Source organism: Carica papaya, chromosome 6, assembly GCF_054855325.1.
Source record: "Carica papaya isolate Zhongbai chromosome 6, ASM5485532v1, whole genome shotgun sequence".
NCBI classification, from domain to species: domain Eukaryota; kingdom Viridiplantae; phylum Streptophyta; class Magnoliopsida; order Brassicales; family Caricaceae; genus Carica; species Carica papaya.
In genome coordinates this window covers 37,053,082-37,065,372 of record NC_142314.1, presented here as the reverse complement: position 1 = coordinate 37,065,372, position 12,291 = coordinate 37,053,082, and the positions used below count along the sequence as shown (strand labels likewise).

General features: G+C 33.5%; 2 protein-coding genes across 6 annotated transcripts in view; both read right to left on the bottom strand.

The window, feature by feature from the left end:
- GSL10 (glucan synthase-like 10) overlaps positions 1 to 5,934 on the bottom strand; it is a 57,817-nt gene extending 51,883 nt beyond the window's left edge. The window contains exons 1-5 of one of the 3 annotated variants that reach the window (XM_088221911.1): positions 5,912 to 5,934; positions 5,649 to 5,765; positions 3,206 to 3,412; positions 945 to 1,042; positions 531 to 685 (exon numbers count right to left, since the gene is read on the bottom strand). In XM_088221911.1, the coding sequence (XP_088078037.1) occupies positions 531 to 685; positions 945 to 1,042; positions 3,206 to 3,407 (455 nt within the window). In that variant the 5' untranslated portion in view covers positions 3,408 to 3,412; positions 5,649 to 5,765; positions 5,912 to 5,934. Of the gene's footprint in view, positions 1 to 530; positions 686 to 944; positions 1,043 to 3,205; positions 3,413 to 5,648; positions 5,880 to 5,911 lie in introns of those variants that run through there. The other 2 variants (XR_015821342.1, XM_088221910.1) reach the window with 2 other exon arrangements.
- A 2,084-nt stretch (positions 5,935 to 8,018) lies between these two features.
- ORC2 (origin recognition complex second largest subunit 2) lies at positions 8,019 to 12,046 on the bottom strand. Of its 3 annotated transcripts, XM_088223444.1 has the most exons (8): positions 11,684 to 12,046; positions 11,276 to 11,417; positions 11,087 to 11,193; positions 10,383 to 10,515; positions 9,834 to 10,128; positions 8,809 to 9,036; positions 8,529 to 8,727; positions 8,019 to 8,443 (listed from the first exon to the last, which is right to left on the bottom strand). In XM_088223444.1, coding segments are annotated over exons 2-8 (1,092 nt in total). In that variant the 5' UTR covers positions 11,405 to 11,417; positions 11,684 to 12,046; the 3' UTR covers positions 8,019 to 8,442. The 3 variants fall into 3 exon arrangements, with proteins under 3 accessions (XP_088079570.1, XP_021897933.1, XP_021897941.1); XM_022042241.2 differs by having other exon boundaries at positions 8,019 to 8,727; positions 11,684 to 12,044; XM_022042249.2 differs by having other exon boundaries at positions 8,019 to 8,727; positions 11,276 to 11,413; positions 11,684 to 12,044.
- Between the last annotated feature and the right edge of the window lie 245 nt (positions 12,047 to 12,291).

Below are 12,291 nucleotides of genomic sequence, written 5' to 3'. Positions count from 1 at the left end.
CTGCTGTGGTGTCCGAAGGTGTATGAGCTGTGAACCATGGTGTATAGTGTGTTGGAGATCAATTGGGTGGTGGCTAGTTCGGTCAAAGAGGAGTTGGGGGCTTGGGAGTACTTGAGGGGTAGATGAATGTTTGTTGATATGATTCCACTTACCATTATGAGGTATGTGTAGAAGGAAATGAATAATAGGGTTTCTGAGGGGATTGATGATGTCAATAGTTTTAATGTTCTTAAGAATAGATAGTTTAGGACCCTAGGTTTTTTGTTGTTGGGTCACCCTCCACCACTAAAGGAGGCTCAGAAACTTTTTTGTTGCAATGACTGACTTGTAAATTTTTGTATATGGATTGCACCTCCTTGGTGCTCATAGTAATATACTTTTCACACATTTTTATTTCAAAAAAAAAACCTGTCAAGTTGCAAAAAAAAAAGCAGAGAGAGAGAGAGAACTAATAAATACATTCACACAAGAAAAATAATAATTAGAGAACAAAGCTCAAGGTCTATTTGACTCCTGTAGCAGATACATACTCTCCAGTGAAAATACCAGATTCCCTCAACCTCATTTCTTCCTCTCGTAGCTTATCAACACTGTTCTTCTCTCTAAAATGCCTGTAAAACTCTTGCAAGCGGGCAATATCCTGACTTCTGTCTATGATTCCGGCCTCTCTCTTTGCTAGCTTTTGCTGCAAAATTATAGGAAAGGATAAAGAACAGAAGAGATTAAAATAACTGTACAAAGAAAAATCAAACCAGTTGAAAATGACGAAGAAAAAACTTCTGATTAGAACAAGGAGACAGACAAGCATCCAGACACAAGGGGAGACAAGAACAACTAGAGGCAGGCTTTGCTCATATATACAGAGAGGCTCATATCATTTTCACATGCACATAACTTTTTTTAAGAAATAAGAAAGGAAACAAATTCCATAACCGAGAATATACCTTGATGACAGACATTAGACCAGTCTTGAATTGTAAAACACCTCTCCCTTCGCTGTTAGGATCCAGATTTTGTGCAAGTGAATAAGCATGCTCACATACTGCAGGTAAACAATGATAAGAGGACTTATTCAGAAACAAAGATAGAGAAATTTGACAATATTGAAGGACTTCCATTGAGTATATCATAATAGAATCCAGCACTGCAAGTTGTGAGCACACATCTTTCATGCATCATGCAAACCTGAGAAACTCTGGTAAAAAATATGCTCTAATTTTATATCTTTTGGAAATAAGAAGTTTAAGAAATTGAAATTCAATGGAAGAAATGGCTGATTGCAAGCAGTTTATATGACATCAGTTAGTTGTAGAATTTAAATTTTTCAAGGTGGCGAACAACTTCGCAAAATGTTCTTTGCCTAATCTTCCAGCAAGTTTAGAACTTTCAACATCTTTTTTATAAGGAAAAGAAAATATTTTCTTAGGAGAGAAAGAGAATACGAAAAATAGGAGGAAAACATAAATGTAAGTGCCTCCCATTCCTTTTGCATACTAGACAAACGTTTGTCCTAGAAAGAACATGTGCCCTGGCCTATAAAGAAGCCAAAAAAACCATTCCTATTGCAAAGAAGTTATAATGCTAGGCACATTGATTAAAGATCTTATCACTAATGTGAATTTGGTTCAGATATTAATTCCATGAAAATGAAATGAGAATATAGAACAACTGGGATAAAATTTTGGATCAAAATAATATTTTTTTAAATAAGTATAAAAATATATTAATAGGCACCAAAAGGGTGTCAACCCGCATACAAAGTATTTACAGCTCTAAATTATAGAATAAAGAGAACGACCCAAAAAATCAAAAAGCCAATACTCTAGAACCATCTACTCCTGATCCTACAAAATCCTCCACATCGTCAACCTCCTTAAAAGTTCTTCTATTCCTCTTCTTCTAAATTACCTAAAAGATGGTAAGCGGATAAGATCCACATATTTCCTTTGCACACCGATGCCTTTCCACGCTCATATTTCATCTCTAACCAAACCCGTATCACCCAACTAATACCCAATAGTTCATAAACCACATACCAAAGCTTTTATGCAACCGGACTCCATAAAAGAACATGATACAAAATTTTGCAGCCCTTCTACACAAGTGACAACCATTCACCAGAGTAATTCCCCTCCTCATCAATTTATCGATGGTCAGGATGCATCCTCTTCCAGCTTCCATGCAAAGAGGCCACTCTGGGAGGGACTTTAACACCTTCCAAATTTGTCTAAAAGGTTGGTCAGATACTTTATCATGCTTTATCAGATACTTGTAGAAAGATCTGGCCGAAAACACTCCTATAGAAGTAAGGCTCCAAAAAGGTTGGTCATTGCTACCATCCAAAGTAATGAAAGACAAAGTAGATAGGAGATTCTCATACTCATTAATCTTCTAATCGTTCAGGCTTCCCATCACATTTACCTGCCATTCCATTTCCCCTCTCCCTATTTACCTGAAAGAATCACTAATCAGAATATCCTTTTGTTGTGTTAAAGCAAAAATCTGGGAAAACTGATCTCTGAGGATTCTGCAATCCAACCATCAGTCCTGCCAAAAATTGATTGGGTCACCCTTATCAACCCTCCGCTTTGTTAAATGTTTCTATAATAATATTCTCCATTCCAGCCACCGGATCAGAATAAGATTCTAATTCCAAGTCATTTCCACTTTCAATTCCAAGTGAAATGTTCCTATAATTCCTTCAATAACGTATGGAAATACAAATTCATTATTATGGATATGAAAATATAATAAAAATAATTCAATTATATATCAAATATATACAGTACATTTCGACATGTCAATTAACTAAGATTTAGAGATTGAATTTAATTAGAATACACTTAAACCAAACGCAACATATTTTCTAGCCATAAAACCAACATAATTTTTTTTTGAAGTAACAACATAATTATATTAAATCATGTAATCTTTTTCAATTGTGCCAATGACATTGGAAATACTCTTTCATGATTTTTTTTTTTAAATAACTATGCCCTTTCATGATTTTTTTTTTCTTTTGAAATAACTATATCCTTTCATGATAATTTGACTAGCTATTGTATTTACATACTAAAGATACACACAGATTTTTCCTATAAAAGAGGACCACAAAATAGAGAAGGATGATGGAGCACAAAGAATCACCAAACTGGCATATATTTTGAAAACGAAAATGCAAGGCAATATGAAGTTTGGTGCATACAAATCCTAGAAACATTGGGATCTTCATCTTGAATTTCATCTGCTGCTCTTAAAATTGCATCGATATCCCTATTGTTTGCAAGAGAGGAGGGCACATATCCAGCAATACCACCATGCGGCTGGCCAAGAGCATCAATCCCAGTTCTTTCCCTCTTTAATGCAGCCCGTACTAACCGTTCCCATAGATCTTCTGCCTGAGACATTTTTTCTACAAAAAGAAAAATCAAGGATGTCAGTCACAAATTTAAGGAAAAAAGGAAATGAATGATAATTCAGCTTAACAAAAAATTTACATCAACAATTATGAAGAAACATAGAACTGCATGCAAATACAAGTGAAACCATAATCCGCCTAAAACGAAGACAGTGTATCATCATGATAAAAAAGAAAATGAAAATAAACATAAAAACTGACTACAACAGTGCAGACCTTTCCCCTTCTCAAAAAAAACACACAACTCAGACCTTTTGTGACTCACAAAATGACATTTCCAGCGCTTAAAAGATATTGGGAGAATTTTATCAGCTTATACATTTGCCCCGGAGCAAGTGCTGCAGATGCAAATGTCGAGAAGTTTCTCCCAGCACACAAGTATTGTGTCAGTCAAGTTTTCTGGCTTTTATTTTCTTGCCTTCTTGCACATAATTGGCTCCAGCAGAATGATGCCATGACACTTTTGTGGCCTACTGATGCTTTACATGCACTAAAAATAAAAAATTTTGCTGGAACATTGTATTACCAACAGATTACATGCATATTACCACCAATTTTTTTTAATTTTGCGCCCGAATGTTTCTGAAAAGCATGTTTCGACTGTTTTAAACTAATTTTTCAGACATAATTACATTTTCCAATAGTTTCTAATTAATAATTTGATCAATCAAATTGACATATCTATCACACTAAATGCAAATGTAAATCAACATTAATTTTTAGTAATTCTCCATGATATTCAACATTAGAAATTCGAAAAAAAAAAACATAAACATAACAGTTAACAAAACATCCCAACAAAGTATCCAACATTAGGAAGTATTTGATTAAAAATATCCCGAAAAGACTAGCAAAGACATAAAAAATAAAAACTTAGCAAGAGGAAATCTTCCTATGACTTAATTTGCAAGTAAGATAAAGAAGATTAATAATGTGAAAGTTAGAGAGGTAATTAAGAAAATGTGAAATCTGTCCAGTACGTAGGCTTCATTTCACGCAATAATGTGGTATAGATAAAGGGAGCTTATAATTGAATTCACCCAAATGCTCAACTCAGGGCACGGACAGGATGTAGGAAACTACAGCCTACACGCTACTTATTGTCCAAAAAGCTGAAAAGCCATTAAGCTCACTTCTTTTATTTGTTATAAAATTTGTATAAATATAATTTTGATACACAAATATACAAGACGATGTGAAACTATTTTTCTAATGTTAATTCTACTGGCAAAGATCATGAAGCAAAATGAGAAAACACGAATAATTTCACAATTTTCATAAGGAATGTCAATGTCTTCATACAACAACTTTAGTCCACATCCAAAAACCAAAACAATAGCCCACTAAACAACTGAGATGAGCTTTCTACGGCGTAAATACAAACTAGTATTAAAATGAAAACATTTTACAAGAACCTTTCACCCCATTCTACACACTTATCGGGCACAAGCAAGCACAAGACATAAAGTTCTTTTTGAAAAGTGAATGAGCTTTATATTATTAGTTAGCAAACATCAGAAATTTTTACACTTGTAGACCAAAAACAATTGACCACACACTAAAGACCAAAACATATAAATCACATATTCATCTAGTAATCAGCGAAAACAAATCAAAACGAGAAGCAATGCCCAAAACAAAACAAATTAACCCAATCCCCGTCGAAATACAAAGAACTTTATTTACCATTTATAGGTAGTGTCTGAAAGCCTAAACATCTGAAACCATCAAATCCATATTTAGGAAATTTTTAAGATCCTAAAATAGCAAGACCGGACACTTTCTTTAGGAAGAGTGAAGTAAGAGCATAATGGTATAGTAAGTTAAGCACGGACATATTGACACCAAATCTTCAAAAACCCAAAATAAAAACTGCTGCAAGTAAAAGCAATTCACATGCTGCTATTCACAGTCCGGAAGAAGGTGCAAGCAAATTAATTTTTCCCTAAACCAAAAGAAGATTAGGGTTTCGGTTTGAAATGTTTTCCTTGTTTTAAAACCTCATTAACGAGAGATCTCGACAAAAGCACTGAAACTTGCTTCGCACTTAAACTTAAATAAACCAATCTCAAACAGTAAAACATTATCAATTTCCAAAATCCATAAATCAGACAGCTGCATTTCAAGTTTTCCTTTTTTTCCTCTCCCGTTTTTTCAGCAACAAAAGATAACACCGTCAACTAATGAATCAATAACTCAATAAATCAAGAACGGAAATGAAATGGCCTACCTGATTTAAAACGTAAAACCCTATAGCCAGAGCTGAATCAGTAACGGACTCGAAAGTGTTTTCCAACAGGATTCAAGACGCGGTAGTGTACGTTGCAGCAACTCCGTAAGCTCAAAGCTTGAAGGAAAACAAAAATTAAAAAACAAAGCAGGCAAGATTAAAGGAAAAAGCAAAAAAGCCAAAAAAAAAAAAAAAGTTGCAGAAGAAGGGGAAAGGGGTTCAAAAATGAAGACGAAGAAAGGAAGAAGGGAAACCGTTATTACCGGTTACAGCCGGTCGCATACGGGATTTGATTTGTACAACGCGTAGAATAAATCTTCGCGTGTTATTTTTAATTTGGACAAGTTGATACGTTCACATTTCAAATTTCAACCTCTTATTATTACTATTTTTTCCTTTGTAATGAGAATCTTGACTATCAATTTTAACATGAGTCAAGACTAGGTTTAAAATAAATGAATATTTATCTAAAATTTGCATTTAATTTGATGAAATTGTCAAAATATATATATATATATTAAATTTAATAAGAGATAATATTTTAAGAAGTTATAAATTAAAAATTCTATCTTGAATAGTGTTTATATAGAAATATATAATATTTATAGTCATTTATTTTAAGTATAATTTTAACTCCGGCATCTGTTCGAAGTATAATGATCTTCTAAATTAGCATGTACGCAACAAAAATTCAATTTTCAAGTTTATCAATATTTAGTTTTAAATAGTTTTTTATTTATTTATAGAATTTGGTGATAAATACACGATGAACTATTTTTTGTCGTTTATTAAAATAATTATTTTTTATTTTCATAGTACTTTTATATTATCAGATGAAATTTAACTCAAAATTTTAAAAAATATTTTGGTTTAATTATTAAAAGATGTGGAAAGTAATTTGAACCTAATGATTTGATCTTAAAGTTGTTCAAATCCTATTATTATTTGCATCAATGTAATAAGTCGGAGAATATACAATAAAAATTTCTTTAAGGCAATTCAAATGCCGAGAGATTTTATTTAGTTGACTAAAATAAAATTAATGAGCTTTTATCTAGTGGATGGTTGGGAATGCAATCGTTGATAGAGATGAATAGTGCTATGTAGGCAAGTGGTTTTGGATATTTATGAAGGAAGAAATAGCATTATGGAAAAAGTTGATTGAGGCGAAATTTGATACTGTTGTATCCCGGTATTATGACAAGATCACACAGTAAAGATTTTTGAAAAAAAAATTAACACGAGTCAAGATAAATTTTGTGAATGCATTAGATTGATAGTTGGTAAGGGAGACCGAGTTAGATTGTAGCAAGAACCGTGAATGGGAGGTGAACCTCTAAGAGACCAGCATTCTTAAATCTTTATCATTATACAACAGAAAAATATCTTGGTGACCGAAGCCTTCAATGACATTGGGGGATATGAAAGGGTGTGGTAAATTAATGTGGTGAAAAATCTTAATAATTGGAAGACCAATGAGCATGAGAAGTTTTTTGATACTCTAATTCAAACATTAATAGTAATATATTTTCAGTGAAATCTTACTATAAATTTTTGTCTGAAAAAGAGAATAATTGCATTAGGTTCCCGGTTATACAAATTTAAAAGGTGAAATTCTCTCGCAGAATGTCTCTTGTTGTTTAGGAGGCAAACATAGAGTGCATTTTTGCAATTGGCAAGTCACTATAATGAGGTAAAGTTCTAGTGAATGGTTGATTTTTATGTTAAAAGACTGTAAAGACATATTCTTTGGTCTACAAGGGGGGGTTAACAAACTTTGGACCATAGTTTATAGGTTATTAGGAGTCAAGCGGGTGATGATGGAATCAATTAGAGCAGAGTTTTGGGCGTGAAAGGGAATTAATGGGAGGAGGAAATACATAGACATCATTCCAATCACAATCTTTTGGATAATTTGGAGGATAGAAATGTAAGAGCCTTTGAAGGAGCCGAGGAAGAAGCTATTATTTAAAGAATCGATGGTTATAAACCATTAGTTTTTTGTTATTGAGTCATGTTTTGTATTTTATAAAAGATTTATGAAATATGATTAAATTATTGATTGATATATAAATATCTTATATATAAGTTAACACATTCTTGGTATATTTGTTAATAATACTGTTTATTTTTTGTAAAAAATATTTTCATCAATATAGTTTAAAAAAAATCACTTTTCATCACTTTAAATAAGTTTTTTAATTTTTTAAATAATATATATATATATACACACACATATATGGATTATAACTTTCATTTCTTTAAAAAATATATGTAGGTATATGAGTTCCTAAAAACCCATTTGGTATAATTAGTACTTATGTAGTAAAGTTTTCAGAGCCACCAATATAATAATCTTGCAGTAAAAGATTAAACAACCAAACCCACTATCTCACTAACATTGTTATCACAATTGTTTTGGCCTGTGAAAAGTCAATGCTTTAATAGGAACAAACAGCAAACAGATCCCTTGAAGAAAAATAACAAATGAATCTACCAGTTTAGCACTAATATTTACATTTATTAGATCAACTTAATTTTAGAGAACCAATTGCAAGACATGAACATTCTGACTACACTGTCAAGGGAACAACATTCACCGGAACAAGCAAAAGCTTGACCCGAAAACCAGGCTAAGAGAGCAGCTGCCACACACTTCACATCATGCAAATGGCGCAAAATATACAATCTACTACCAGGAAAGATTACCTTGCAAGATATTGCAATCCCACCAGCAACGCATAGCTTTAGCACGGCGGTTGGCATGCATTCTTTAACGATATTGGTCACTGATTCTGATCACAATTAGAGGTCAAATGTTAAAGAGTTCGAGAAATGTTATCAAACATGAAACCAAAGTTGCAAGGAATGAGCCAATACTATTGACCGATTTCCGGTAATAATTTTCTTAGAGCTTCAGTTGCAAGAGGGATGTACAAGCAATCTTGACCATCAGAATTCCTTCTAGTCTTGACCAACTCATGATCTTTGAATTCTGTCAAATGAGAATTCAGTGTAACCCGGCTGCTCACTAAGAAGCGTTCTCGAGAGATTTCATACAGACTATCAATCGGCATCCCTAAAACATTTAAAAGAATGAATAAATAAGACAAAGATTGTGAACGACAATATTAAATAATAATAATAATATTGTACTCACCATCTTCTTCAGAATGGGAAAGCTGATATTCTGCAAGAATTTTGAACACATTCTGAGCATTTGATGTTAAACTCTGTAAAACTATTGCAGCAGTTTTGGCACTTTGGACAGTGCTGCCTTGTGCCAAAATCAAAGGTAAGAAGATTCCTTCTATCTTGTATGGTGCAAAGGTTGGAACGTGATACCAGCACCAGTTAAACTGTGTGTGAACCATCTTCTTGTCCCACACTGTTAAGATGACAATTTTGGGTCAAAATACTGGAAAACTTTGCAGAATATTCTATCACTCATCAGGGCCACATATCGAATTCAGTTTCCAAAATTTGTTCATGTACATATAAAAAAATTGGTAAAAGATCAACTAGGGCGCAACTAAGTATAAGGTGATTCTGGACAAAGACAACAGAGCATGAGTTTAGGTTCAAAAAGTCGCAACTAGCCACCATTTAGCATCCATGAATAAAAAAACTAAAACCCTCTTGTCTAGAATTCCTCTAAGTTAAAGTGAATTAAGTTTGTAATTATAAAAATTGGCACCATTCAAAAATCTAAAAAGATCAAGACAACATAAACATACTGCACCGCAACATGGAAAAAGAAAAGAACGATGAAGATTATGCCAAAAGCACTACAGATTGTTCAGTACATAAACATTTCTTTTTTTCACTTTCTAAATTCATACATGTTCATGCATATGTTACGCATAAAAGTATGTAAGCAATAGTATGTTAATGGAATAACCAAGTGCAAACAAAAACAGTTCAGTAGAAAAAATAAAAAACAATAGCTTAAAATTTTCAAACTCTATTATTTTCGCTATCATTTCCTTCATTGTTGACTAATCTATATTTTCATGAATAAAATACATATAAATTTAGAAAATGAAAATTAAAAAGCCTTCTCATATAACAAACGATCCCTAAAATTCTATGATTTTCTTTTTCAGGTCAGCCTACGATAACATGATTACCTAAAGAAAAATACTCAGCTAATTTTCCGGGGATTAGTTGGATGTATTCACTTACAAAGAGGTGCATTAACATGGTCAATCGAGGCAATAATACAAATATGGGAGCAAGAGGCAAGGCGTGCAAGATATTGTTGTGTTTCAGAATCTCTTAAACCAGGCCCATCAATGTTATGGATAACAACACATACAAAACAATCTCCATCATCTGTCTGTGGCCCATTCAAAAATGTGAGAAGATCATCTACAGATCGAGAATCAAATGTCTGTTGAACTTTTGACATGCTCCCCAGAGAAGTCTTCCGTTTGGATTTTAATTGATCCCAAAGAACTTCAGCTATGGCTGTGAAAACCTACATTAACATATTAAGGATTTGTCAAAATCAAATTTTTCTATCTCAACTTTTCAGGATAGAAATGTATTTCAAACTACAAGCCGCTTGCTTCCACTACTAAAATAATCTCCATATGAAGGGAGAAAGGAATGGTTACTCATAACAGTGCTCCAGTTTACTTCGGTTTATAGGCAAAACCGATGCTGAGACTAATCATTTTTAGTCTTGGAACACGGTGATACAAGCAGGAAAAGTATTTGAATAGATGATACCTGTTTTATATTTATGGACTGAAGAAAGCCATTGATTACAACTACAGAATACTCGGCCAAAGCTGTTGAAGCAAAATCTTCAATTAAAGCCTTCTTAGATCCAAATCCATACATTAGGAGGCCAAAGCCACACCTGGAACCATAACATTATGAAAAAAAAATTCAAACTTAAAATCAAACGATGCAGTTATTAGCTTGGGCAGATGCAAAAGCCACCTTTATGAAGCTTGCGGCAAAATTAAAAATCTAATTTCTACAAATAGTGTCTCTTCGATACCAAAAAAATAACTAGATTAACAATGCAAGTTAATTAAAACAATAGAAACTAAAAGGGTATCATCGTTGATGTGAAGTAGACATGACTGAAACAGTAAAAGGATATCATCGTTGATGTGAAGTAGACATGACTGAAACAGTCCTTCATATACACAGTTTATTAAATTCATAAATTTTAGCAAACTATGTATAGAAAATTCAACACGTTGCCTAAATAAACTATGTATATGAAAGTTTATAAACTCATGCATCGGTTTTGTAGGCAAGGTAATGGCTTCCTTTTTTGCAAAGGGAAATTGAACACCTATTGTAAATGGGTATAGAACCCAAGATTCTCCCATGACCCACTATAAGTGGAGAGACACCTATTGAGTTAAAGCTCAGTTGTTAAGGTAATGGCTTTGATATACACATAAATTAATTCTAACCTTAGCTCAAAAAGCCACTTAGGATACAAACTCTTGTAATCATTCACCAGGGCTGCAATCTCCTTCTCATGCTTGGGTTCAATGTTAGATGCAGCAACTCTAAGTTCCTGCAATTCAAAGCAATAGGTTGTCCTGGTGTTCTTTAAAGAATTTCAAATAAGAATTGAAAATAAAATTGGATGCAAGCACCTGTTCATCAACAATATCAATATCAGAGAGCTTATGGGCTGATTTTTTGCATGAGCCACGCAATTCTTTGGCCAGAAAGTAATTTCTTGAGAATCCATACTCATTTTCATCTATATCATTGACGTCCATGGCAAAGATCTAACTGATTAAAAAAGATGGTCATAAACATATTGTTACAACCATGATGCGAGAAGACTCCACAAATATATTACAAGTAAAGAGAGGAATAAACCAATCAGACACAACGACAGAGACAAGAGAAAACACAGGGAGATTCATGTCTCATTAGATCATCTGCATAAGGTAAAAGCATCGGCAGTACTTCATTCATTTTCAAATGCGACTGGACATAGCCAATCCCAACATAATAACGAAATAAAAAGAAGAAAACAGGAAAACTACGTATACCTTCCTGAAGAACCGAGAATCGTCCCCTAATCTCAACTCTTCTCCACTGCGTTTTTAGTTCACAAATAGATCTTCCTAGTCTCTGAACCTCTCCCTTGCTCTCAAAATGCTCTCTTCCTAAAGTCCGAAAGTCCCCTGTATCTTCTCACACAACATTCTACAACTTAATCTTGAATCTCAACCTGTCCAAAATGCTCGGTTCTCTCTTTCTCTCTCTCTCTCGAGCTGGGTGTACGTTCCCTGCAGCACTGTCTTTTTTAGCTGAGGAAGCGGAGTGAAGGAAGAGAATCGTCCTCTCCTTCGTTGTTCTCCTGCAGAAAAAGGAAAATAAGGCTCCCGAAAACGACAACGTTTTGAGGACTCTAACTTGGGATTTTCATACTTCTCATTCCTCTTTTTCCTTTGTTTCCCCCTCCCCCCTCCCCCCTCCCCCCATTTCCCCCTTTTACCCCTTTTTTCTTTCTTTTTTATTCCTTTCCTTTTTCTTTTCTCTTGTCTCCATCTTTTTTTTTTTGTGATGAATCCCAATAATTAATAAAGTAATAATAATGATAACAACATAAATTTAGAATAAATTAAATATTTTTGCATTTAATCTTTTAAATCCA